Source organism: Balaenoptera physalus, assembly GCF_965194825.1.
Source record: "Balaenoptera physalus genome assembly, chromosome: 13".
Taxonomy (NCBI): domain Eukaryota; kingdom Metazoa; phylum Chordata; class Mammalia; order Artiodactyla; family Balaenopteridae; genus Balaenoptera; species Balaenoptera physalus.
Window position 1 is genome coordinate 102739985 of NC_138892.1, and position 25025 is coordinate 102765009.

Consider the following 25025-nt stretch of genomic DNA (forward strand, 5'->3'; position numbering starts at 1 on the left):
CCTGGGCCGCCTCTGGCCGCGGCTGTTGGATCACTCGTTACGGCCCCAAGACTCTTGGATCGCTTTCCCTTAGGTCCGGCAGGAGAACAGGTGTGTGGCCCTGGAAAGGTGTCCCTGCTTCCACCAGGGCAGAGAGTACAGCCCCGGCGAGACGGTGAAGGTGGACTGCAACACTTGGTGAGGCCGGGAAGGGTTCCAGGGACGCTGGGGACGGGGGACGGGGTGCTCTGGCACTTGCTCGCCTCCCACCTGTGGTAACGTGGCTGCTCCTTTCCTTTTCTCTGTGCCTCTGTTTCTCCATCTGTCAAATGGGAGACTTTATCGTCCCGTGTACTCACCCCACGGGGACACTTTCTGGACAGCAGTGTTTCCTGGGGAAGATAAGGGCCATATCCGTCACTGCATGTGTGACCAAGCTATTCCCAGGGCATGGGATCGGGGGTCCTTCTCTGGCCTTGTCCTGTCCCCCAGCCATATTGCAAGTGTGCTTGCCGGGAAAGAGACCGTCCTTCACACAACCCCGGGCTCTGCTCACTCACCGTGCCTTTCTTTGGGGCAGTGCACAACTTTAGTGAAGGGCCACGGGGACAGGCAGGAAGGGGCTTAGTGTCTGGGGCCTGAGGTCTGAGCTTTCCACCGCTGCCGCCCCTGTCGGGCTTCCTGATGTCGGCTCTGTTACTGGGCGGAGAGATGGGGCCATAGGGCAGCCGGCAAGTCGCTGTGGGTTTACACACATTGCTGCCCACCCTCTCCTGGCAGAAGCTCACAGCTGGTCACCGTTTCCCCAGCTCAGAATTTTCCTGCCATTCTGGACGTGTGTCCCCTTAGCCTCAGAGGGGCTATCGGCCTCAGTGTCTTTTCTGTAGAGACCCTGTGGCCCCCTCCCAGGTGATGTCCTGGGAGGCTGGGCTTTGGCACGTCCGGAGCAGGTGGTGACAGAGTGTCCCTGGGTCACCTTGGCCAACCAGGGCCCTTCTTTGCCTCGTGACGGGGGGTCAGCGTGGCTTCCCTCTCCTCCTGGGCCCCGTGCTCTAAAAATGTGTGCGTTCATGACGGCGGGGCCCTGTGAGGTCCGACCCACAGGCTGCAGACCACCCTCCCAACGCTTCCTGAGGCCTCCTGGAGGGTGGGTGGCGTCCTCGCGGTCCCGACGCCCGAGGGCCCCGCCCTCACCCCCCTCATCCTGTTCCCAGTGTCTGTCGGGACCGGAAGTGGAACTGCACGGACCACGTGTGCGATGCCACGTGCTCCGCCCTGGGCCTGGCTCACTACCTCACCTTTGACGGGCTCAAGTACCTGTTCCCCGGGGAGTGCCAGTACGTCCTGGCACAGGTGAGAGCAGGGGTCGGGGGGCGGGTGTGCTCCCAGGCCGGACGCCACCGTTCTGTCGGTGGAAACAGCTCTGGGGGCTGGTTTCTACGGGGGTGATTTTCCAGCCCCTGGAGAGGCAGGACCTCGAGACTCGAGTGACTGCTGGGCTCCTCCAGCTCGCCTGCACGCCTCCCAGGACGGGACGGAAGCTCGTTCGCTGACTGGCCTTGGTGTGGGGCAGGCTCCCATCTGCCCCAGTCCCGGCACAGTGGAATGAGAGGAGGCTCCCTTTCCTTCTGGCAGGCACGGCCTCAGTCAGGGGACCAGTGGGGAGTGGAGCCCCAGCGCCCTTCCTGCCAGCACCCTTGGGCAGTGAACAGCCCACTCAGGGAAGGTTGAAATGACCCCTGGAGTTTGGTTCCCGCCTTGTGATTCTATTCTATTTTACTCTGTTCTATTCTATTCTTTTTTTTTTTTTTTTTTTTGCCGCACCTCGAGGCTTGTGGGATCTTAGTTCCCCAACCAGGGATTGAACCCGGGCCCTCGACAGTGAGAGCGCAGGGTCCTAACCGCTGGACCGCCGGGGAAGTCCCCATTCCATTCCATCGCATTCTCCACCGTTTTCCTTTCTAACCTCTGCAGCTCAGAACGGGGAGGGGGCGAGGGGGTGTGGGTACAGAAGGTCCCGCTGCCCGGCAGGCCGAGGAGCAGCCTGGGGGAATCCTAGCTGCTGAGGGAGGGCTGCTTGGCCCCCTTTCCCGCCCACGGATTCCTGCAACTTCCTCTTGCTGGGTGACACCGACGCGGGTGAGCAAGGAGGGCTGAGCGCTTTGCCCTCGAGGCGGCTGGCCTCTGCGCAGCTTAAACAAGTGTGGTCTCTCCGTCTCCACTCTCAGGAGCGGCAGGGGAGGGGGCTCGGTGTGGGCTGCAGGGAGGACCACAGACCCGAGGGAGCCTCAGCCCCAGAGACAGAGCTGCAGGGCCCGGGAGTCAGGCAACGAGGGCAGGGGCACCAAGCACGACGCCTGCCCAGTGCGCGGGGAGCGAGCCCCCTGCCTCTGGCCCGCACCCCAGGCTGGCCCCAGAGAGGTGGGCAGCGTGCTGGGGAGACAGGCGTGCACCCCACGAAATGGTTTTACCCACATCCAGGAACCCTCTAGGGCTTTCCCACACGTCGTCTATGGAAGCCCATCTTTCTGTTATCTGTCTGCCTCCCAGCCTTGGTAGCAAAAGCTGGGGTGACACCAGCTCTGGGGCTCCACTCCCCAGCCAGGTTCAGATCTGAGCACGCAGAAAACACGACATTTCAGTGCAACGAGAGGGGCCGGTCAGACCTACCGCCCCAGCTCTTCCTGCCTAGGAGAAGCTGGCCAGGTGGGCCAGTCGGAGCCCCTCCGAGTCGTGCCCCTTGTGGGGCTGCTTTTCCTGCCCCACCGCCAGTGCCGTTGTCCCCTCTGATACTTTGTCCGGGGTCCTCCTCCCTTTCCTCCCTTCCTCCTTTGGGAGGTGTTATCAGGACTTAACTCTTTCTCCTTCAGAAAAATCTCAGCTGGTGACAAAGCACTTGTACCTTCGTTCCCTCTTTTAACTTTCACAATCCCATTAACCCAACACAAACCCGTTTAACCTAACATTCCTATTAACCCAACACAAACTCATTAACCTAACAGCCCCATTAACCCAAGACAAACCCGTTTAACCCACCAATCCCATCAAGTTGGCGGATCCCATCTTACAGAGGGGCACATCATGTGTGGGGAATGTATGTATGTGTGAGTGTATGTGTATGTGTCTGTGTGTGCATGCATGTGTGTTATATATGTGTGTGTGTGGTATGCATGTATGTGTGTGTATGTGTCTTTGTGTGTATATGAATGTGTGTCTCTGTACGTGTGCCTCTGTGTGTGTGTGTGTATGTGTGTGTGTGTGTATGAGGGTCAGAGAGGTAAGTGACTTACTCAGTATTATCCAGTAAGTGGCAGAAACAAGGCCCACCCCTAGCTTTTCTGTGTTGGGTGTATTTTTTCCCATCCCATCACAGCAATAGCCACCATGGGAGATGTTTGCCGGAAACGTGTCCGCTTTTGCTTCCTTCCTATGCGATTCCCCAGCGAGGACCAGCGCTCCCGCACACTCTGTTCCCTGCTGGGATGAAGCTCAGGTCCGGCAGTCTCTGGTTACTGTTCTGGGCCAGCAGTCCAGAGGGACTCCACCGGAACTTAGGGCTGCCACGTGCCGCGTGGCTGGGCTGTGCTGGTTCCCTGGCTGAGGCTGGACTAAGAGTCTCGGAGGAGCTGTAGGCTGATGGGTCCACGCTCCCTCTCCCTGTGTCCCTCCTTCTCTCCCTCCCACCCCTCACCCCCCCAACCTGACTGTAGGCACCTGGTTCATAGGCGATGGCTGAGGATGACACACCTGAGAGTGTCCTCCGTCTCTGTCTGTCTGTCTCTCTCTCACACACACACGTGGACACGGCAACCTCCTGGAACACATCCTTCAAAGGCCTGAGGTGATGGGACGCCAGTCTGTGATCTGGGGAGGAGTAGCAGGGATAGTGTTTCTATCCTGACACCTGTCTTTCCCCAGGATTACTGTGACAGTAACCCTGGGACCTTCCGGATCCTGGTGGGGAACGAGGGGTGCAGCTACCCCTCCCTGAAATGCAGGAAGCGCATCACCATCCTGGTGGACGGAGGCGAGATTGAGCTGTTTGATGGGGAGGTGAGTGTGGGCTCGTCCCTCCACCCTCACGCCCCTCCGTCGGCTGATGAAGAGCACATGCCGAGTGTTCGTCCAGAACGTGTGGGGGTGGGACGTCGTGCAGCCAGTGGAGAGATGCAGTAGCGCTGTATCCTCTGACCTTGCCTCGTCCTGTGAGGGGGGCAGGTGGCACATGGTGACAGATGACACGATCCATTTTAGTGGAAGGAAGTGCAGACACACATGTGGAGAAGGGTGTGTAACCATATCTGCACCAGCGTCGGGAGAGCCAGGGCTGACCTCTGGAGGCGCGGGGAGATGGGAGGGCGGGAGGACTTTCATATAGGAATACGTATATACACACACATATATACATATATATTATATACGCACTATATATACAAATATACACACACACACATGAGTATATTATACATACACACATATACACACATATACATATATGTTATATACCCACAGTTATATATATTATATATACAAATGTACACACATACATGTATATTATATATGCAAATACATCATACACACATATACATATATATTATAGCCCACATATATATATTATATATACAAACATATATACATATATATTATATATCCACATATATATAAATATAATGTATACAAATGTATGCACACATATGTACACATACATTATAAATGCAAATGTTATACACAATACACACATATACATATATATTAAATCCCACATATGTGTTATATATACAAATGTATACACACATATATTATGCATACAAGTATACACACAAATACATATGTATTATATACCCACAGTTTTATGTATTATATATATGAATGTACACACATGTACACATATATTATACATACAAATATACACACATATACATGTATATTATATACCCACAGTTATATGTATTATATACACACATATATGCACATATACTATACATACAAATATACACATGTGTACATAATATACAGATATATCCCACATTTACATATATATACAAATATATACACGCATATACACACATATATAGTATATATTATATACCCACATATATATTATATACAAATGGATGCACACATATACCCACTTGTATACATATATTATTTGCAGAAATATATACACACATATAATATATATACAAGTATATACACACTTATACATACAAATATATATACACATGCATATATAAATATATATTTTGGGAGGTGATGGTGTTTGGGGGGATTTTTACCTTCTTTTATGTTTTTCGGTTCTTTTCAGATAAAATCTTTTCTAAAGAGCTCAAAGTGCACAGACACAGGCCCTGTGTGCTAAGAGCTCATGGAGTGGCTCTCAGAAGTCTACCCGAGAACCACCCAGGAGACCTTGTTTAAGACACCAACCTTTGGGTCCACCCTGAGGTCCTGGCTCAGGTCTGGGTGGGACCCAGGAACCTGCGTCTGAAGCGGCAGGGGTCCCTGGAGCACAGCTGTGCTAGGCTGGCCACATCGGTACCTGGGAGACCTGGGTCTGGGCTCACCCCTTCCCCATATCTTCATTTTGTTCCGTGGCCTCAGCCCACATCCTGCCTACTGGCAAATACCCACCGCTGATACCAGGGGATGGGAGGTGAATTCTCCTCCCTTAGAGAAGATAGCTGTGGAGCAAGCAGGACCTGTTGACTTGGGTCAGCCATGTCCATTTCAGGGACAGTTTTACTTAGGACAGATGACAGTGGTGACATAGAGTGGGAGGCTCTCCCTGTGGTGTGTCCCCAGGGAGAGGACCTTGGCGAAGGGGTGACAAGTTCTTAGCGTCAGCCTCAGTCTTATGGGTTAGATGGTCAGCCAAGTACCGTGAAACGGGCGGGGGGGGGTCGGCACCGGCAGCGAGTCAGCCGAGTCAAGGGCTCAGGTCCTTTGGGGGCTGAAGTCTGGGATTCCTGCTTCCAGGGCCGAGCTTCCCCGTCTCCCTGTTCAGCTCTGACTCCTGGAGTGGGAGACGGGAGGAAAGGGGAGAATCTAGTGCTCGTTTTAATAAAGGGGTGGATTTTTTTTTTAATAAGCCAATAAGGGATTTTATTTTATTTAATTCATTTATTTTTTTAAACATCTTTATTGGAGTATAATTGCTTTACAATGGTGCGTTAGTTTCTGCTTTATAACAAAGTGAATCAGCTATACATATACATATGTTCCCATATCTCCTCCCTCTTGCATCTCCCTTCCACCCTCCCTATCCCACCCCTCTAGGTGGTCACAGAGCACCGAGCTTATCTCCCTGTGCTATGTGACTGCTTCCCACTAGGTATCTATTTTACATTTGGTGGTGTATATATGTCCATGCCACTCTCTCACTTCGTCCCAGCTTACCCTTCCCCCTCCCCATGTCCTCAAGTCCATTCTCTACGTCTGCGTCTTTATTCCTGCCCTGCCCCTAGTTTCATCAGTACCATTTTTCTAGATTCCATATATATGCGTTAGCATACGGCATTTGTTTTTCTCTTTCTGACTTACTTCACTCTGTATGACAGTCTCTAGGTCCATTTTAAATCAGTTGCCTAGAGGTGCTTAAAATCATCACCACATTAAAAACCTCTTTAGGGGACCACGTGTATTTAATGATCAAGTGTCCAAAAAATTCTTTTCATGACGTGGTAGGTGATCTTCTGCCAGTAGGTTTCATTGTATTTTTAATTTCGTAATTACGATTTTGCTGCCACCTCTTTATCCTAGGATTCTTGGAGAGAGGTGGGCAAGATGGACGCAGCTCTGGCCGAACGGGGCAAATGACCAGCGGCTCTGGAGGGCCGCGGGGCCGGGGGGAGCCGGGCCTTACACCTGACCATCACTGTCCTGGTCTCACACTGCGTCCTCCCTCAGGTGAGCGTGAAGAGGTCCATGAAGGATGAGACTTACTTTGAGGTGGTGGAGTCCGGCCTGTACATCACCGTGCTGCTGGGCAAGGCCCTCTCCGTGGTCTGGGACCGCCACCTGGGTATCTCCGTGTTCCTGAAGCAGACTTACCAGGTGGGTGACCCTTCTCCGCTTCCTCCTCGTCCTGTCTGTTTGCATCTTCAGCTTCCTGAGCAGCAGCCCGCAGCCCCCGCCCACCGTCTTGGGGGAGGGGGAGGTGGTCACCTAGTCCGGCCTCCCTCCTGATGCAAATAAGACTCAAGTGTTAGAGTTCGCCTTGGCTGTTTCCCGAGACAGGCTGCCTCTGAGAAGGATGGAGGGCTCCCGGACCCTGCAAACAGTCCCTTGACTGGCCTTGCTAGGCAAGCGGTTTATATCCACAAAGGAAGGAAAGAAAAGATTGGGCAAGAGCTATTCTTAAGGTTTCTTAACCTCAAGAGGCAAACGGTCATGCGTGATGTTATTATAACTCTGCAGAGCGTTCCGGGTGCGCCCTCCCACGGGGCCACAGGCCAGCACCGGCCGATGCTTGCGGTGAAGCTGCATGTCACCTGCTCTGGGGAAAGCTGCTTGCAGTATCTGCCCAGGTTCCGAGGGTTTGCTGGGACTTCACTTTCTCTGACCGGCATGAATGTGACAAGTGCTCTGGCTGCCCTGGTGGCAGGACCGACCTTCCCAGCAACTGTCCTAGGCACTGTGGACACAGCAGGGAAAGAACTATATATAACTATATATACATATAGTTACATATATATGTATCTTAACTTTGTATCAGTTTCCTATTGCTGCTATAACAAATTACAACAAACTTAGTGGCTTAAAAAAGCAACACAAATAGATTATCTTCTGGTTCTGGAGGTCCAAAGTATAAAGTTGGTTGGCAGGGCTGCATTCCTTCTGGTGGCTTTAGGGGAAAATCTGTCTTCTTGCCTTTCCTAGCTTCTGGGGCTGCCCGCATCCCTTGGCTGTGGTCCCATCCTCCATCGTCAAAGCCAACAGCATAGCATCTTCCACTCTCTCTGCTTCTCTCTGTCACATCACATTTCTCACTCTGACTTCTGTGCCCCTTATAAGGCCCTGTGATTACACTGAGCCCACCTAGATGATCCAGGACAATCTTCCCATCTCAGGATCCTTAATGCAATCACACCTGCAAAGTTCCTTTTGCCGTGTGTGGTAACATATTCCCGCTTCTGGGGATGAGAACGTGGATATCTTTGTGGGCACCATGGTTTTGTCTACAACAACCTTGGTGGAGATCATATTCTAGTGGGAATATTGTATGTTTTAGATTGGTTGGTCTGATGAGACCTGTCTCAAAGGGTGTGAGTGGAGTCTTTGTGGAAGGGAGGGAGGGTGCCACGTAAATATCCTGACTCGAGAATTCAGGCAGATGGCGTAGCAGGTGCCAGGGCCCTAAGGTGGACGGCGTTTGTGTTTGGACACGGAGGCCAGGGCGGCTGGAGAGGAGGGGCTTGGGGTGACTGGTAGTTAACAAGGGCAGGGATGGGGCAGGGGCCATGCCATGGGGGCTGTTGGGCCATGTAAAGATCTTTGTCCTTTTGTCCATGTTTCCCAGCAAAACAGAATAAGTCACATCTCTTTGTCCCGAGGCAGGGCTCCAAATTTGTTCTAAGAGCATGGCATCCTTTCTTTTCCAGGCCAAATAGCTCCGGTTTTGTCCATGGTTCTTATGTGATGGTTTCCACCCATTCATTCATTAGTTGGTCAGGACTTGTGTCCTGCAGCCCATGATAGGTGAACATGGGATTGAGTAAGATATTATGTCAGCCCTGGTGGCATTTAGTGCTGGCCAGCCTGCTCTGAACAGGCTGCAGTTGTTTAGGTAAGCGACTCGCCTGTCCACGGTCAAGTAGGACGAGAACGTTCCCTCCTCAGACTTCTTACACTCTCATTGGTGTAATGCTGGACCAGCTCCTCTTCTGCTCAGACCCTTACTGGGGCAGCTGATGGTTTATACTGCAGACACCAGGGCCCGGGCAGCCGAGTTGGCCATCCAAGGGACATGGACGGGCCGCCCCTCTTTGTGAATGACCTTGGTTTCCTTAACCTTAACATGAGGTCAATGTGGAAGCCGGGAAAAGGCCTTGGCAAGGTCAAGACTTTGCTGGTCACCCTGGTCTCCTTCTGCGTCTCCCTCCCTGTCCCCTCCCATCCTCCTCTTCCTCAGGCGAGCCTGCCTCCCATGCTGCCTGGAACCCTCGCTTTCCTGACTCAGCGAGTTTGCTCTGAGGTTTGCAAAGCTTATGCTCCCAACTGGTCCCCCAGGAGCGGGTGTGTGGCCTGTGTGGGAATTTTGACGGCATCCAGAACAACGACCTCACCAGCAGTAGCCTCCAAGTGGAGGAAGACCCCGTGGACTTTGGGAATTCCTGGAAAGTGAGCCCGCGGTGCGCCGACACCCAGAAAGTAGGTCGGGGTCGCGGTGCGGACCGTGGGCGGTGGGTGCTATGGCCTGTGGCGGGGGCAGAGCTCGGGGAGAGGGCCTCTTGGGGCCCTTCCGGGTTGACTCTTCTGGGTCCATCTGTGTACTCCTGCCCGGTTCCCCAGGTGCCACTGGACCCATCCCCTGCCACCTGCCACAACAACGTCATGAAGCAGACGATGGTGGATTCCTCCTGCAGTGTCCTGACCAGCGACATCTTCCAGGAGTGCAACAGGCTGGTGAGGGCGGCGGGGCCCCTGGGGGCAGGCGCTTCTAGCTGTGGATGCTTCCAGGCGCCTCAGAAATCGTCTGCAGCTGCTCCCCTCTCTTGGCTTGAGGCTGGGGCACAGAAAGAATAACTGAGGGTGTGTGAGGAGAGCAATGCCCGGCAGATCATTTTTCTTCTGTGCAGTACCTGGTTCTCTGGGCTTCCAATGCTGCTGTTCTTCCAGCCTCGGTCTTAGGGTTTGTCGCCCACAGATAATCTTGTCTCCAACATTAGAGCGGGAGCTCCCTTCTCCCATCCCCACCGCGTCTCTGGCCCCGGGCACCCCGCCGCTGCCCCCGTTCCCAGGTCTTGTCTCGCGGAAACTCTCTTCTGGTCTTAAAGCCAGAATCTGAGCCCGCATTTTATGGCTTCTTTTTGTGTCTTTTGTTGTTGTTGTTTAATTTTTATTTTATATTGGAATATAGCTGATTAACAATGCTGTGTTTCAGATGTACAGCAAAGGGATTCAGTTATACATATACATGTGTCTGTTCTTTTTCAAATTCTTTTCCCATTTAGGTTATTACAGAGTATTGAGCAGAGTTCCCTGTGCTATACAGTAGGTCCTTGTTGGTTATCTATTTTATTTTATTTAAAAAAAATTTTTATTGGAGTATAGTTGATTTACAAGGCTGTGTTAGTTTCTGCTGTACAGCAAAGTGAATCAGTTATACCTATACATATATCCACTCTTTTTTTTTTAGATTCTATTCCCATATAGGCCATTACAGACTATTGAGTACAGTTCCCTGTGCTCTACAGCAGGTTCTTTTTGTGTCTTTATCTCACATGGTGATGAGGAATTCCCTAAACAAGTTTCAGTGCAATTTTCTCTCTATCTCTGTATGAACGTATATACGCACACCTACATATGTGTGGGTACGTGTGTGTATATATGTACATACACACACACACACACACACACACAGCCAGGTACACACGCATGCTGCTCCGTGGCACCTCCCTCGTGGGAGTCACTGGTTGAACACCTGTATCTCAGCTCTTTCTGTCCATCCAGTGATTTTTAATCCCTCAGGACCCGAAGGATACTTAGGATCCCCTGGTTTGGTGGAGACCCGAGGCACCTGGGCTGGAAGGGCGGAGACAGTGAGAGGGTCAGGGAAACCAGGGCTGTTGGGCACAGTGACCGGCTTAACGTCCGAATTCATTCTCACCACAACTGCCCTGAACAAGGGTGTGGGGGGCACGTCTGGGGCAGCCGAAGGTGAGAGGTGGTTCCTGAGATTGAACATGGACCGAGGGTGGGCTTCCCCTCTGGGGAGATTGAGGGTCGGAGTTCAGGAGCACCGGGCCGGCCGCGGTCCAGCACGCTAGCCTGTAGCATTTCAGCAAGACAGTGTGAGTGGTCCTGATGTGTTTCCTCAGTCTCTCTGCTGAGTGGAGGCCAGGAAAGAGTGTGTGTGTGTGTGTGTGTGTGTGTGTGTGTGTGTGTGTGGTGTTTATGTAAAACACGCAGACACCCAAGAGGGTGGGAGTGGCTTATGGCGATGGATGGATGGCTGAGCAGGTACGCGGACAGATGGACAGAAAGGAATGTTCTTTTGAAAAATTCTCAGGCACATCTCTTCTAGAGAGACTAGCAGGGTTGCTTTTTTCCCCTTTTCTTGCTGGACTCCACATAAGAACGTAGGATTTCTGCCTTTTTACCCATTCCCTCCTTGGGACCATTGCCACACATCTTTCCTTCTGCCCGGAGCCCCTGCCCCTCCTCTGACCACTGGAACATTCACGCCCAGACCAAGAGCCAGAGTCCCCAAGTGCAGCCCAGGCCACCTGCGTCTCCCTTGCAGGTGGACCCCGAGCCGTACCTGGATGCTTGCATCTACGACACCTGCTCCTGCGAATCCATCGGGGACTGTGCCTGCTTCTGCGACATCGTCGCCGCCTACGCCCACGTTTGTGCCCGGCACGGCGAGGTGGTGGCCTGGAGGACGGCCGCGTCGTGCCGTGAGTCCTGCTGTCCCTCGTGGTCCCAGACACCCCCCTCCCCCCTCACGCATCTAGACCTTGGGACCGCGGGGGGTGAGGAAGGACACCTTGGTGGGGGAGAAGACAGAGACCCATGCGGGAGTGATGGCCGAGGCTGAAGGGGGTTAGGACGTGCATGGGCATGAGGAGGCATGGGATTGAAGACAGTAATGGGGAGAGAGTAATGGAGAGAGATTGAAGACAGTAATGGGGAGAAATTCAGGGAAATGGAGAAGAGGGAGCAGTGACGAAGAGAAGAAGGTGGTCAGAGTGTCTGTGATTAGACACGATCACATTTGCCATCGTGGTCAGGCAGCTCAGACATTTATGCTGCGTCTTCCTTCCTGCATGTAAGTGGCTGATCATTTTGATAAGGAAAATGGAGTCAGGACCACTAGGTTCCTGGCTCAGGGGCTCTCAAAGCCTAGACACCTCTCGCGTGGGTGACTCCGTAGTTCCCCAGTACCATCATCCCCTCCTCGGGGCTGTCTGTCTGGGTCTCCCGCCATCTGTCCGGGGTTGCCCAGGGTTGCCCGGTGCTTTAATAACGGTCCTGCCTGTTTGGGGGTCTGCACAGCCCAGAACTGCGAGGAGCGGAACCTGCGGGAGAACGGGTACCAGTGTGAGTGGCGCTACAACAGCTGTGCGCCTGCGTGTCCCGTCACGTGCCAGCACCCTGAGCCGCTGGCCTGCCCCGTGCAGTGTGTGGAGGGCTGCCACGCACACTGCCCTCCGGGTGAGGCCCTGGCCCCCGCGGGGAAGGGGTGGAGGGCTGGGATGGTCCTCAGAAAAGCTGACCCCCTGCCCTGCTTCTTCTCGGCCTCGCCTGGTGGCGCCCTGTCCCCGGCCCCACTACCCTAGGTCCTGTTTCCACGTCCTTCCACCAAAGCCAGGCCAGCTGTGGTTTTTGTCAAGCTGAGCTCCCATGCAATGCTTCTGGGGTCTGTTTATGGGCGTATCATCTAGAGCAGCACTTTCTGGCAGAACTTTCTGCAGCGCTGGGAAAGTTCTATTCAAATGTGGCTCGTGTGTCTGAGGAATTGAATGTTCAATTTTATTGAACGTTACTTAATTTAGATTTAAGTGTAACCAGCCACACGTGGTTACTGGCTACAGTATTGGATAGCACACATCTAGAGTTATCAGATATCTTCTTCAGTGGAGTAGCAAAAAGACCCTTGGAGATAAGATTTGCTTTGTCGTGGGGTTTGGAGGAGGCGAGGTGGGGGAAAGAACACCCCCTCCTAATTTTTCAGAAAGAAGGAAGCTCCCTAAGCGGTGAGGGGACCCTTGGGGGAGGCAGGCAGAGCTGGGACAGGCCTTTTAGTGCAAGGAGAGTCTTCCTTGTGGGAAAGGTGGGAACTTTGGCTCCTAACGAGAGGCTTCTCATGCAGGGAAAATCTTGGATGAGCTTTTGCAGACCTGCGTCAACCCTGAAGACTGCCCTGTGTGCGAGGTGGCCGGCCGGCGCTTAGCCCCCGGGAAGAAAATCACCTTGAACCCCGGGGACCCTGAGCACTGCCAGATTTGGTAAAACAGTCCCCCTGGTTGTCCGAAGTGATGGGTCTTACTGTCTAACCTGGGGGCCTGCTCAGAAGTGTTGGTTTGGGGAAGAATGTCCTGTTCTTACTTACTTTGCTTCTGTGTCTTTGAGGACAGGCTATATTTCTTTTCCAGGAAATATCTCTCAAGAGATTTAGGTTTTTTACCTCTTCTTGCTGAAGGAAGGACGTGGTCTCTTCTTATCCTTGGAGGTGGCATCTAGTCCGGGGACAGGCATCTATGGAAGTCAGATTTCTCTTTTACTGGAGGTGGGGATGCAGAGGAGGAAGAGAGGTGGAGCGCCTGACTCTGCAGTGGGGCACAGACACCTCGGGCCATGGCCAAGGTCCCAGGATGCGGCTCTTGTAACTGAGAGTCATGGGTCACTGCCCCCGGGCTCCCACCGGGCTTGAAGGAGAAGGTTCTAGCCTGTGTGGGTCTCCGCCACAGGCAGCTTGATTTCTCCTGTGGTCTGGCAGAGCCTGCCACTTTCCAGGACACTGGTGAAAGAGAGAAGTGACCAGGGGATTGGAAATTTGGCCTGGTGGGGTGAGAATTTGTGTGGGGGGCTTGGGGCTGGGCGTGGAGCATAGCTAGACCCCGGCACATGATGGGTGTAAACGGTGGGTCCATGGCAAGAAAGAATGCGTGAGTCACTGTCTTTCTCCGTCTAACATCTTGGAGACCCCCGTATACCACTCCCAATACTTTATTCTGCCAGATAAAGCTGGGATTTTGAATCTTTATTCATCTCTCTGAAATGATTTTACTCCAGTTTTCCTCTCTTCCTTAAGGCCCAACACGTTAACATAGTACAGAATTCGTGCAGCTTAAATTCTGTTGTAATAAATACTGAAAAGCATTTATCTTTGATAGAACATTTATGAGGCCTGGTCAGCATCAACATTTTAGAGCAGTATTTGTCTTTGGAGATATTTAGGAGAAGGCTTGGACTATAATTAAATATTTATGTTGCTAGAGACATAGGTTGAAAATAAACCAACTTTGAATGGCTGTGTGGATTGCTAACAAAGAAGAAAGATTCTTTTTCAGGTCCTAGGGTGGGTGAAAGCTTTGGCTTTCAAGGGGATCAAAACTCAAGGGAAGTGTGTGTGTGTGTGTGTGTGTGTGTGTGTGTGTGTGTGTGTGTGTGTGTGTGTGTAGGGGGGCTGCTTGGGGGCTATGTTAAACATGGTGTCTCTCTCGAGTGGGAAGTGTTCCTTAGGGGCTCGGGTTCAGTGGGCTGGGAAGTGCCCAGAGGTTCTTCCTGAACCATTTCGGTCTCTCCCCTCTTGCAGTCACTGTGATGGTGTCAGCCTCACCTGTGAAGCCTGCAGGGAACCGGGAGGCCTGGCGGTGCCCCCCACAGAAGGCCCGGTCGGCTTCACCACCCCGTACGTGGAGGATACGCCGGAGCCGCCCCTGCACGACTTCTTCTGCAGCAGACTTCTGGACCTGGTCTTCCTGCTGGACGGCTCCTCCAAGCTGTCTGAGGCTGACTTCGAGACGCTGAAGGCGTTCGTGGTGGGCGTGATGGAGCGCCTGCATATCTCCCAGAAGCGCATCCGTGTGGCCGTGGTGGAGTACCACGACGGCTCCCACGCCTACATCGCACTGCAGGACCGGAAGCGGCCATCGGAGCTGCGGCGCATCGCCGGGCAGGTGAAGTACGCGGGCAGTGAGGTGGCCTCCACCAGCGAGGTCTTGAAGTACACGCTCTTCCAGATTTTCAGCAAGATTGACCGGCCTGAGGCCTCCCGCGTGGCCCTGCTGCTCACGGCCAGCCAGGAGCCCCCCAGGCTGGCCCGGAACTTGGTCCGCTATGTCCAGGGCCTGAAGAAGAAGAAGGTCGTCATGGTCCCTGTGGGCATCGGGCCCCACGCCAGCCTCAGGCAGATCCGCCTCATCGAGAAGCAGGCCCCTGAGAACAAAGCCTTTGTGCTCAGCAGTGTGGAGGAGCTGGAGCAGCGGAGGGACGAGATCATCAGCTACCTCTGCGACCTCGCCCCCGAAGCGCCGGCCCTCACGCAGCGCCCGCTCACGGCCCAGGTCACCGTGGCGCCGGAGCTCCCGGGGACTTCGACGCTGGCACCCAGGAGGACCTCCGTGGTCCTGGATGTGGCATTCCTCCTGGAAGGGTCGGACAACGTGGGCGAGGCCAACTTCAACAGGAGCACAGAGTTCTTGGAGGAGGTGATCCGGCAGATGGACGTGGGCCGGGACAGTGTCCACGTCACGGTGCTGCAGTACTCATACGTGGTGACCGTGGAGCACTCCTTCAGAGAGGGGCAGTCCAAGGAGGACGTCCTGCAGCGGCTGCGGGAGATCCGCTACCGGGGTGGCAACCGGACCAACACCGGGCTGGCCCTGCAGTACCTGTCGGAGCACAGCTTCTCGGCCAGCCAGGGGGACCGGGAGCAGGCGCCCAACCTGGTCTACATGGTCACGGGGAGCCCGGCCTCAGATGAGATCAGGCGGATGCCCGGAGACATCCAGGTGGTGCCCATTGGAGTGGGACCTCGCGTGGACGTGCAGGAGCTGGAGAAGATCGGCTGGCCCCAGGCCCCCATCTTCGTCAAGGACTTCGAGACGCTCCCCCGAGAGGCTCCTGATCTGGTGCTGCAGAGGTGCTGCTCCAGAGAGGGGCTGCCTCTCCCCACCCTCGCCCCCATCCCAGGTATGCGGGCGCCTCGCATGGGGGCGAAGACTTGGGGGCGCTGGGGGCAGCCTTGGTGGAGACGCGATTCTCAGGTTCAGATCTGGCTTCCCTGCTCTGTGCCTTCGGTCAGACCCCTGCCTTCTGAGTGTCTGCGTTTCCTCACCTCCCGGGCAGGGAACAGCACCTGTGATCTTTTTTGGGGGGAAGGATCTTTTCTTATTGTCTGCGTTTGAAAATTCAAAGGTAATGCAAGCTTATTATTAAAATTTAAGCAAAACCAGGATATGGAGTAAAAAAAAATACAAGTCCTACTTTACCATATAGCCTCATCCCCACCCAATTCCTCTCCCTGCCTTGGAGGTAACCTGTTAAATTTGGTGACTATCAGCTTTTTTACCATACTGGGTGGATAAATTTTTTCTCAGCACCTGACATTCTTCAGGGCAAGGCCAGGAAGTCCAGTAGATTCTGGAGCCGGGCTGCCTTAGTTTGAATCTCACCTCTGGCACCTACTAGCTGGGTAATTTTTGGCAATTATTTTGGTAATAATTTTGGGGTAGTTTTGGGCAAGTACCTCTGTGTCCATCAGTCTCCTCATCTGTAAAATGGTGGTAATAATAGTACTTGTAAAATGTTTACAGCAGTACCCAGTACTCAGCAAGTGCTCAAAAATGACTTAACTCCACTGCTGTTATTATTACCTTCTTAACTGATACTAACGAGACATCAATTCCTAGCTCTTCAACATCTTTATTTGGTGTGGTTGGGACCACCCCAGAATCACTAGCCTTCTTTTACCGTCTCTTGATGCCCACACTTGTTATCTGTGCCTTTGTTTCTTTGTTTTTGTTTTAGTCAGAGCCACAGATTTATCTAAATTCTTGTGCTATTTCAGTAGTAGCATCATCAAATCTCAGCACAGTGTTTGGGCCAGAGCTTGTTTCCTCACTGCGATCGTGACCCTGTTCCCAAACATTAACATGAGCTTTAGGCATTTTTAATCGGATCACCTCCTAGCTCCTTGCATGCCCTGTGAGACCTGAGGACACACAAGCCCACCTTCCAGGGATGTGCTGCCCTCTTTCCTTTTGTCATCTGCCTGTTTTCTGCTCCAGTATTTCACTCAGTTCTAGAAGAGTTGCAGCCCCCGAAATGGAGGGAGAGGATGCCTCTTGCTTCCATCTGTAGCATTTAAGCTGCCTTTGGGGGGAGTTGGAGTCTCCCCAATGCCTCCAAACCCCGGGGACTCACGGCCCCCTTCCCTGCTGCCTGGCGCCAGCTGCCGAGGTGCAGAACTGGGGGACACGCCTCCCCTTTGTGGCGCCGCCTGGTCGGCAGCGCCCTGCACACCCGTTGAGTGTGTGTCTGCTGCAGGGGCCTGGTGCCGGTCCCCCATACCCCTGGTTGCTCCCCTCTGCTCTCTTTGCAGACTGCAGCCAGCCCCTGGATGTGGTCCTCCTCCTGGACGGCTCCTCCAGCTTTCCAGCTTCTTACTTTGATGAAATGAAGAATTTTGCCAAGGCTTTCATCTCAAAAGCCAATATAGGTGAGTGAGGCGCCCGGAGGGGCCCTCTCAGGGGCTCCTCCTAATCCAGAGCGTGACTTCCGTGCTTGCTCTCCCGTCAGGCCCGCAGCTCACCCAGGTGTCGGTGCTCCAGTACGGAAGCATCACCACCATCGACGTGCCGTGGACTGTGCCCCTGGAGAAGACCCACTTACTGAGCCTCGTGGACCTCATGCAGCAGGAGGGAGGCCCCAGCCAAATCGGTAACGCGCTCGCGGGCTGGGGTGCAGGGGCTGCGTCTCGTCCCAGTTCTTCGCATAAGTGACCGAGTAACTCCGGCCGGCCACTTTGCTCCTTGGCCTTAGTTTTCTTTCCGGTAAACCAAGGGTCAAGATGCTCTTCCCGATCTCACTTGTGTGTGAGACTCTCTGAGTCTCTGAGTTACTCCGTTTCGATGACCTAAGGCTCCCCCTGGAGACAGGATGCTCAGCCGGCCTCAGACCCACCTTCCCCGCATCAGGACTGACCGTGTGGCCCGTTCTCTATTCCAGGGGACGCGTTGGGCTTTGCGGTGCGCTATGTCACATCCCAAGTCCACGGTGCCAGGCCCGAAGCCTCGAAGGCGGTGGTCATCCTGGTCATGGGCACTTCTACGGACTCAGTGGACGTGGCCGCCGCTGCCGCCAGATCCAACCGTAAGTGTCGGGCTGCAGCCCTGCGCCCGCAAACTGCTAGCGGGTTCAGAGTGGGCGGCGGTTACTTTCCGACGTCCTGGCTGATTTTGAATACTTGATACCCACATGTGGCCTGGTTTCAAACAGCGGGAAATTGCCCAATCCCTGTGTTATTTGGAAACCAAGCAGTAATAAATGTGTGTTTATCCTTCATTTGTCTGCATGCTTTCAACTGTAACTTTTTTTTTTATAAATGTATTTTATTTATTTACTTATTTATGTATGGCTGCGTTGGGTCTTCGTTGCTGCGCGTGGGCTTTCTCTAGTTGCGGCGAGCGGGGGCTACTCTTTGTTGCGGTGCTCGGGCTTCTCGCTGCGGTGGCTTCTCTTGTTGTGGAGCACGGGCTCTAGGCGCGCGGGCTTCAGTAGTTGTGACACGCAGGCTCAGTAGTTGTGGCTCGCGGGCTCTAGAGCACAGGCTCAGTAGTTGTGGCACATGGGCTTAGTTGCTCCGTGGCATGTGGGATCTTCCCAGACCAGGGATCGAACCAGTGTCCCCTGCATTGGCAGGCGGATTCTTAACCACTGCACCACCAGAGAAGCCCTTGACTGTAACTTTTAACTTCTCCAAATATTCCCTCTGTGTTCAGGGCTGGGTCATACCCCCGCGCCTGTGGTGTCCTTAGCCTCTCTCCACTCTGAAGCTAGAGTGATTCATTTTGGGGCTTTGAGAGCCATCGAAGACCTTCCTGTATCCTGAGCCCCTGTCCAGTGCCAGCCTAAGGGGCTTGGGGGTGCAGGACGGACAGGAGACCAAGGCTGCTGCTTTAGGAAGGGGACGGATGCAGATGTGCCCGAGCCTCGGTGCCTTATGAGAGCTTGTGCTGTGAACAGCAACAGCACGTGAGCCGGGGCAGGCAGTGTCGCGCTGGCGGGGGGCTGGGTGAGTGGCATGACATGACATGACACCTTCCCGTGCCACCTGGAGAGTGGCTCATCTTTCAAAACCCCGCTCTGTCTCTCCTCTGATGTCTTCCCGAGAGTTATTCACTCCCTTCTCTGTACCATTGGAACTACTCAAAATGTGCAAACCACATTGTTTTTCTGTTATATATCTGTTTCTTGCACAAACTAGGGATTCTGTGAAGGCATGGGCAAAATCTTGCTTATTTCTGTATCGTCTATGCATGATGAACAAAATAGGTGGCCATTTAACGTTTGTTAAATGAATGAATGTGACCTTTTGATGAAACCTATTATTTTAGGGAAAAGGACCCTGAAAGGGAAAGGATGTATGTTGGGGTGATACAACCAGCTTAGAAAAGCTGAAAAGCTGCTAGCAGAAAATCAGCTCTAATCTTAAGCAAACTGCAAATACCTAGAACTTTCTGGAGAACTAATTGGAGTGATTTTATGATGGAGACTTTTCTCCTTTAGTATCAAGAATCCAAAGAAAGACTTTCATCGAGAAAGGAAGCAGCTGTGGTCTGGAGGGAACAGACGTGATCCAGGGCACATCACTGAACCATTCAAAGCCTGTTTCTCACCTGTAGATGCACGTACCCCGGGCTAAGCCCTGTGACTGACATTTTCTCTTCTTTTCTTACACTCACCTCCTGGGTGGTCTCATTCTATGTCATTCGTCTAGATACATTTATGCACGATTGACTTAAGAATTCCTATCTCCAGTCTGGATTAGGAATTAGAACATCTCCATCTAGATGTTCTGAAAGGCAACTCAGCATAAACTGAATTACTGACTTTCATATCCAGATCTCCTCTTCTTACAGTCTATCCCATCTTAGAAAAATGGCAGTTCCATCCTTCCAGTTGCTCAGATCAAAAGCCTCAGGGTCCTTAATTCCTCTTTTTCTCTCATACGTCCATCCAATCCATCAACAAACTATAGTTCTATCTTCAAAATACACTGAGAATCCCACCACGCCATATCACCTGCATACCACCTCCACCACTGTCTCCTAGTTCAAGCCCCCATCATCTCTCACCTGGATTATTGTAATAGCTTTCTACCTGGAACAGCTTTCTACCAGCTTCCATCCTTGGCCCCTGAAGTTCATAATCAGCAGAGCAGCTGTAGTGACCCTTTAAACATTGAAGTCAGCTCACCCATGTCACTCCTCTGCTCTCAAGTACCGGCTGGCTCCCATTTCATTCAGAGAACTTGTTAAGTCCTTCCCGTGGCCTCTGAAGCTCTGCGTGATCTGTGTCCCTCTCCCGCTTTCTCTGCTCCGGCCTCCCTGGACTATGCAGTCAATTTTCTGCCCCAGGGCCTTTGCACTCACTGTCTCTGTGCTCGGGATGTCCTCTTGGCTCCTTCCGTCCGTCATCTTCTCACTGCACACATCTCCAACCATCCTGTATGAAACAGTAACCCTCACCCCTACCCTTGTAACTCTTATCCTCCTTACCCCATTTTGTTTTTTCCTGAGCACTTATCCAGGTCTGAAATACTAGATATTTACTTACTTGTGTGTGTGTTGTCTGTCTCTCCCCAGTGTGAGCTCCATGAAGTCAGGACTTGACCTGCTTGGTTTACAGTATCCTCGCTGCTTAGAATAGTACCTGACACAGAGCAGGAGCTCACTAACGTTTGTTGATTGACTGAATGCCCTCCTCACAGGGTCGGTGTGAGTGGCCAGTTTGGAAAACATGAGGCTCTATGCACACGCTGGGTGTAGCTTCAGGCCAGCGCATTTTGAGCCCACCTGACCAAAGGTTGACACAGACCCTCTCTTGCTCCTCTGTAACCCTAGGAGTGGCGGTGTTCCCCATTGGAATTGGAGATGGGTATGACTTGGCCCAGCTGAGGATCTTGGCGGGCCCAGGGGCCAGCTCCAACATGGTGCAGCTCCAGCGGATCGAAGACCTCCCCACCATGGTCGCCCTGGGCAATTCCTTCCTCCACAAGCTGTGCTCTGGTGAGTCTTGGGATGTTTTTCTTATTCCCCTCAAAACAGAAACAAAAGCAACCAAACCCATCTAGAGACTCAGAGGTTCTCATATATAAGATTTGGCCTTGAAGTAAGTTTGTTTTATAGGCCGGGGCCTGTAAGTTTCTACTCGTGGAAGGTCGTAAGACAAACCTCCAAGGGGTTACCAGAAAGTTCTCTGTGTGTAGACCTCCGTCCATCCTTACTGTCCATGCTAACTTGAGCACAGGGCTCTTGGACAAAGAAATGGAAGACGGAGGCAGGGAGCTCCAGCATCCTTAGATCACGCACCTCTTCCCCATGCCCTGCACTCACCGTCAGCATGGGTATAAAGGGCTTTAGAAAAGCAACAGGGATTTACCGTATAGCACGAGGAATTACATCCAATATCTTGTAATAATCCATAATGGAATATAATCTGAAAAAAATATAACAGTCCCTTTGCTGTACACCTGAAACTAACAATATTGTAAATCAACTATACTTCAATAAAATACGAAACTGAAAAGATTAAAAAAAAAGAAATAACAATAACATAGAATATAACATCAAACTACCATAGTTGAAGTTGACTTAAGGTTAGAAACTTTTTATTTTTACCATACATGCTTTTTTTAAAACCTGGTTTTATATATTTTCCTAATGTAATTAGCTGTGAGTCTAAACCTACTACAGAGTTATTGCCCTTTCTTGCTAGATGATAGCTCTCCGGGTAGGAATCTTGATCTCTTTTGTTTTCAGTCTCTTGCTGCACTTTTCCTCCTCTCACTAGGCACTGATCTGTATACAAAAGAGGACAAGGAGATATTGATTGTGGTTGTTGCCATATTATCACTGTTGTGTCACTGTAATGACTACTAACCACAAAGAACCACGGGATGACGTCCTCCTAATCTCCTGTACCTGCATCCTCACTGCTAAACCCACTCACGTTCTTTTCAGAGTTAATCCAGCTTCAAGGACCAGCCAGGTAGCCGAGTGAATGGCTCGGAATTTCTGGATGGTGGGTGGGAACAGAGATCTTGCTTGTGTCTGTTTCAGGGTTCATCAGTGTTTGCATGGATGAGGACGGGAATGAGAGGAGGGTACGTTCAGTTCCGTTGACTTTGAAGGAAAGATCAGGAATGTATATTTGGGGCCCTCGTTCCCCTGGTGAACTCTTCCTCCTTTGGTCTGGGTCCAATTCTCCCTCTTACCATTATAGCCTTTTTTTTTTTTTAAATTTTGGTTGTGGTTGGGGTGGATCCACCTGTAAATCCTATGTTCTATATCCTGTCTCCTTGCCATTTAGGCCCAAGGCCTAGTCTCTATGTTTTCCAAGGGGGTCAGTTGCCTGGTGGATGTTAAAGTGCCTCATTCCATTCCCTGCCTGAACCTGGTTCTTTCTCTGCAGCCCGGGGACATCTGGACCTTGCCGGATCGGTGCCACACGGTGACCTGCCTGCCAGATGGCCAGACCTTGCTGAATAGTCACCGGGTCAACTGTGACCAGCAGCTGCGGCCTTCCTGCCCCAACAGCCAGTCCCCGATCAGGGTGGAAGAGGCCTGTGGCTGCCGCTGGACCTGCCCCTGTGAGTCCCCTGCTTCTCCAGCTTGGACGGTGTTCAAGGGGCAGTGCTTTTCGCTTGGCTGTGCAGAGAGGTAGACCAGAAGCCCGTTTCCCCCTCCACCCACGTTCCCTCCCTCTCGTGACCTTGGGACATGTTTCCATTCAGTCCCAGGGCTCCCTGTTCCCTTCCTGTGCCTTTTGGAGGGCACTTCCGCAGATAATGCATAACCAGAAGGAAGAATTGATTTTCTGAGGTCAGAGCTCAGCTTGGCTGTTGAAGAGTCACCCTGAGGGGGTCTAGGCAGTGCAGGTACAGCAGTGAGAGAGAAGCCCCCAGGAAGCTCCCGCATCATACCTGTAGGTGTTTGAGCGTTGGATGCAGGGTGTACCATCACGGTGGCCTGGTTTAAGAGGAGGACGTAGTCAACTCCATCACATGCAGACCTGTGGGGAGCATTCATCCGTGGGGTGGGCTAGCCCTCTGTCTCATGGTTGGGAGAAATGTTTGCTTATGGCAATCCCTGCTCAGCAGTGGATGGCTCAAGATGATTACGATGAACAGATACAACTTGTGGGCTGAAATCAAAACTGTATCTTGTATCTCACTCTCCTTTTAGAATTTATTGAGTGGGATAAATTTCCTTTTTGCCTGGATGAGAACTCTACCAGACCTCATATCGTTTCTGTTTATTTATAAAGAGTTCTATGTTTGCTTTAAGTCGTAAAACACAGTCTCAATTTGGTAATTAGATGTCCACTCTCGGGTAATAATCAAGACTTTGAACTTGAGTTAGAGTTGAAACACCTCCCTAGTCCCTGTGTGGGCTCCTGGCCTCTGGGAAAGGGGTGTAGTCAGTCTCCCTCCAGCTTGGAGCCTGGAGAGGGAGGAGCTGGAAGTGGCTTCTCAAAGTTCTTCTGTGACTGGTGCTTCTGTGAGAGGCCCTGCACTCACTGGTCGGGCAGGTGTTGAAAGCAGCTGCTTCTTCTACCAGCTCTCAGGAGTGGTCCTTTGATATCAGTTGAATATTCTATATTCTTTTGCTGTCTGCTGCTTCACCCTGCCATCCTTCTGGGTTTTTTGTTTTGTTTCGTTATTTTTGTTTATTTATTTGTTTGTTTTTGCATCCAACCCCTCATAGGCTCTCTTTCTCTCTCTCTTTTGGCGTCCTCCTTACTGTGTAGCAGAAGTTCTCTTAGGATCGCTTTTAGAACAACCCTGGGCCATCATTCCTCTGTAGACCCTACACAGAATACACGTAAAGTAGTTTCAGAACTGCTAACCAATACCTTTATGAAAGACAAATCTACCAACTAGAGTACACATTTGTGCACAGTTCTTTTTGTCTTTAGCCTTTGGGTATATAGTAAGTTTTTCCCCAAAGTTATTTAGGCTGGTTTCCCCCCTCCCTTCTTTGTACTTACGTTATTCATTACTTAACATTATTCTTTTAATTGTATCTGTTTGTATTCCATTTTGAATTTTCCTTACTGCCATCCTAGCTGATTCTCTTTGTTTGTTTTCTGTATGTGAAGCATTAACATGGTTTTCAATGTCAGAAGTCTATGGAAAGATGTACCCGCAAGTCTCCCTATCAGTCCAAAGAGAGCAGAGGAGATAGGAGAGGAAGTCTGGACGGGTCATAGCCATCCTTTGCTCTCTCCGTCCAGGTGTCTGTACTGGCAGCTCCACTCGGCACATCGTGACCTTTGATGGACAGAACTTCAAGCTGACTGGCAACTGCTCATATGTCCTATTTCACAACAAGGAGCAGGACCTGGATGTACTGGTGCATAACGGTGCCTGCAGGGCCGGGGCAAGGCAGGCCTGCATGAAGTCCATTGAGGTGAAACATAACGGCCTCTCGGTTGAGCTCCGCAGCGACATGGAGGTAAGAGGGGCTTCCTGTGAGTCCCGTAACGTGGCAGCGGCAGACCCTTGGGGAAGCCACGTGGACCCGGTGGCAGTCGGTTTTAGCTGGTGCTCCTGTTGGGGACTCGGCCTCCTGCCCCTTGAGCAGGAGGGGCTCAGTGCTGTCTCCCTCGTGGTGTAATTTCATTGTTGTTTTGGGTCCAGATTTGGAAGAAAGGGTCCATTTTCGATAGCATTACATTGTGAATGTAGTGCCAGTTTCTGGTACTGGTAGAAGAATGAGGGTGACACCAGGCTGTTTGCCCAGCAGGCATTATGTACCCTGCACCCAGGGCCTGCGAACCTTCCAAAGGAAAATATTTAGGGCCTATGAAAATATTCTGGGCCCAAACAAAATGTGTGGACCCAAGATTCAAAAAGAAAACTGCAAAACTGATAAAAAAATAAATGTTTGGTTAAATGTTTACAAGAGGTTGCTTTCTGCCAACTTCTTTACACGTTCATTTAGAAATTGTAAATATTTCATTACGTGAAAGCAGCTTATGGGTTAGATGTCCTCCTCTTGCAAGAATTCTTGAACGTGCACAGTGATTGCTGAAAAATCACAGCTTGTCATACATTAAATGAGTAGCTCATAGACAAAAATATAAAAATC

At 51.8% G+C, this 25025-nt stretch overlaps 1 protein-coding gene across 2 annotated transcripts in view; it reads left to right on the forward strand.

Moving 5' to 3' along the window:
• Nucleotides 1-25025, forward strand: part of VWF (von Willebrand factor) — a 136435-nt gene that overhangs the window by 75434 nt on the left and 35976 nt on the right. The window contains exons 19-35 of one of the 2 annotated variants that reach the window (XM_082421519.1): nucleotides 74-177; nucleotides 1194-1332; nucleotides 3898-4032; nucleotides 6886-7032; nucleotides 9208-9348; nucleotides 9490-9603; nucleotides 11444-11600; nucleotides 12199-12357; nucleotides 13016-13151; nucleotides 14462-15840; nucleotides 17252-17368; nucleotides 17449-17589; nucleotides 17878-18021; nucleotides 20775-20939; nucleotides 21993-22036; nucleotides 22345-22522; nucleotides 24169-24389. In XM_082421519.1, coding sequence (XP_082277645.1) covers nucleotides 74-177; nucleotides 1194-1332; nucleotides 3898-4032; nucleotides 6886-7032; nucleotides 9208-9348; nucleotides 9490-9603; nucleotides 11444-11600; nucleotides 12199-12357; nucleotides 13016-13151; nucleotides 14462-15840; nucleotides 17252-17368; nucleotides 17449-17589; nucleotides 17878-18021; nucleotides 20775-20939; nucleotides 21993-22036; nucleotides 22345-22522; nucleotides 24169-24389 — 3621 coding nt within the window. The remainder of the gene's footprint in view (nucleotides 1-73; nucleotides 178-1193; nucleotides 1333-3897; nucleotides 4033-6885; nucleotides 7033-9207; nucleotides 9349-9489; nucleotides 9604-11443; nucleotides 11601-12198; nucleotides 12358-13015; nucleotides 13152-14461; nucleotides 15841-17251; nucleotides 17369-17448; nucleotides 17590-17877; nucleotides 18022-20774; nucleotides 20940-21992; nucleotides 22037-22344; nucleotides 22523-24168; nucleotides 24390-25025) is intronic. The other variant, XM_082421520.1, reaches the window with a different exon arrangement.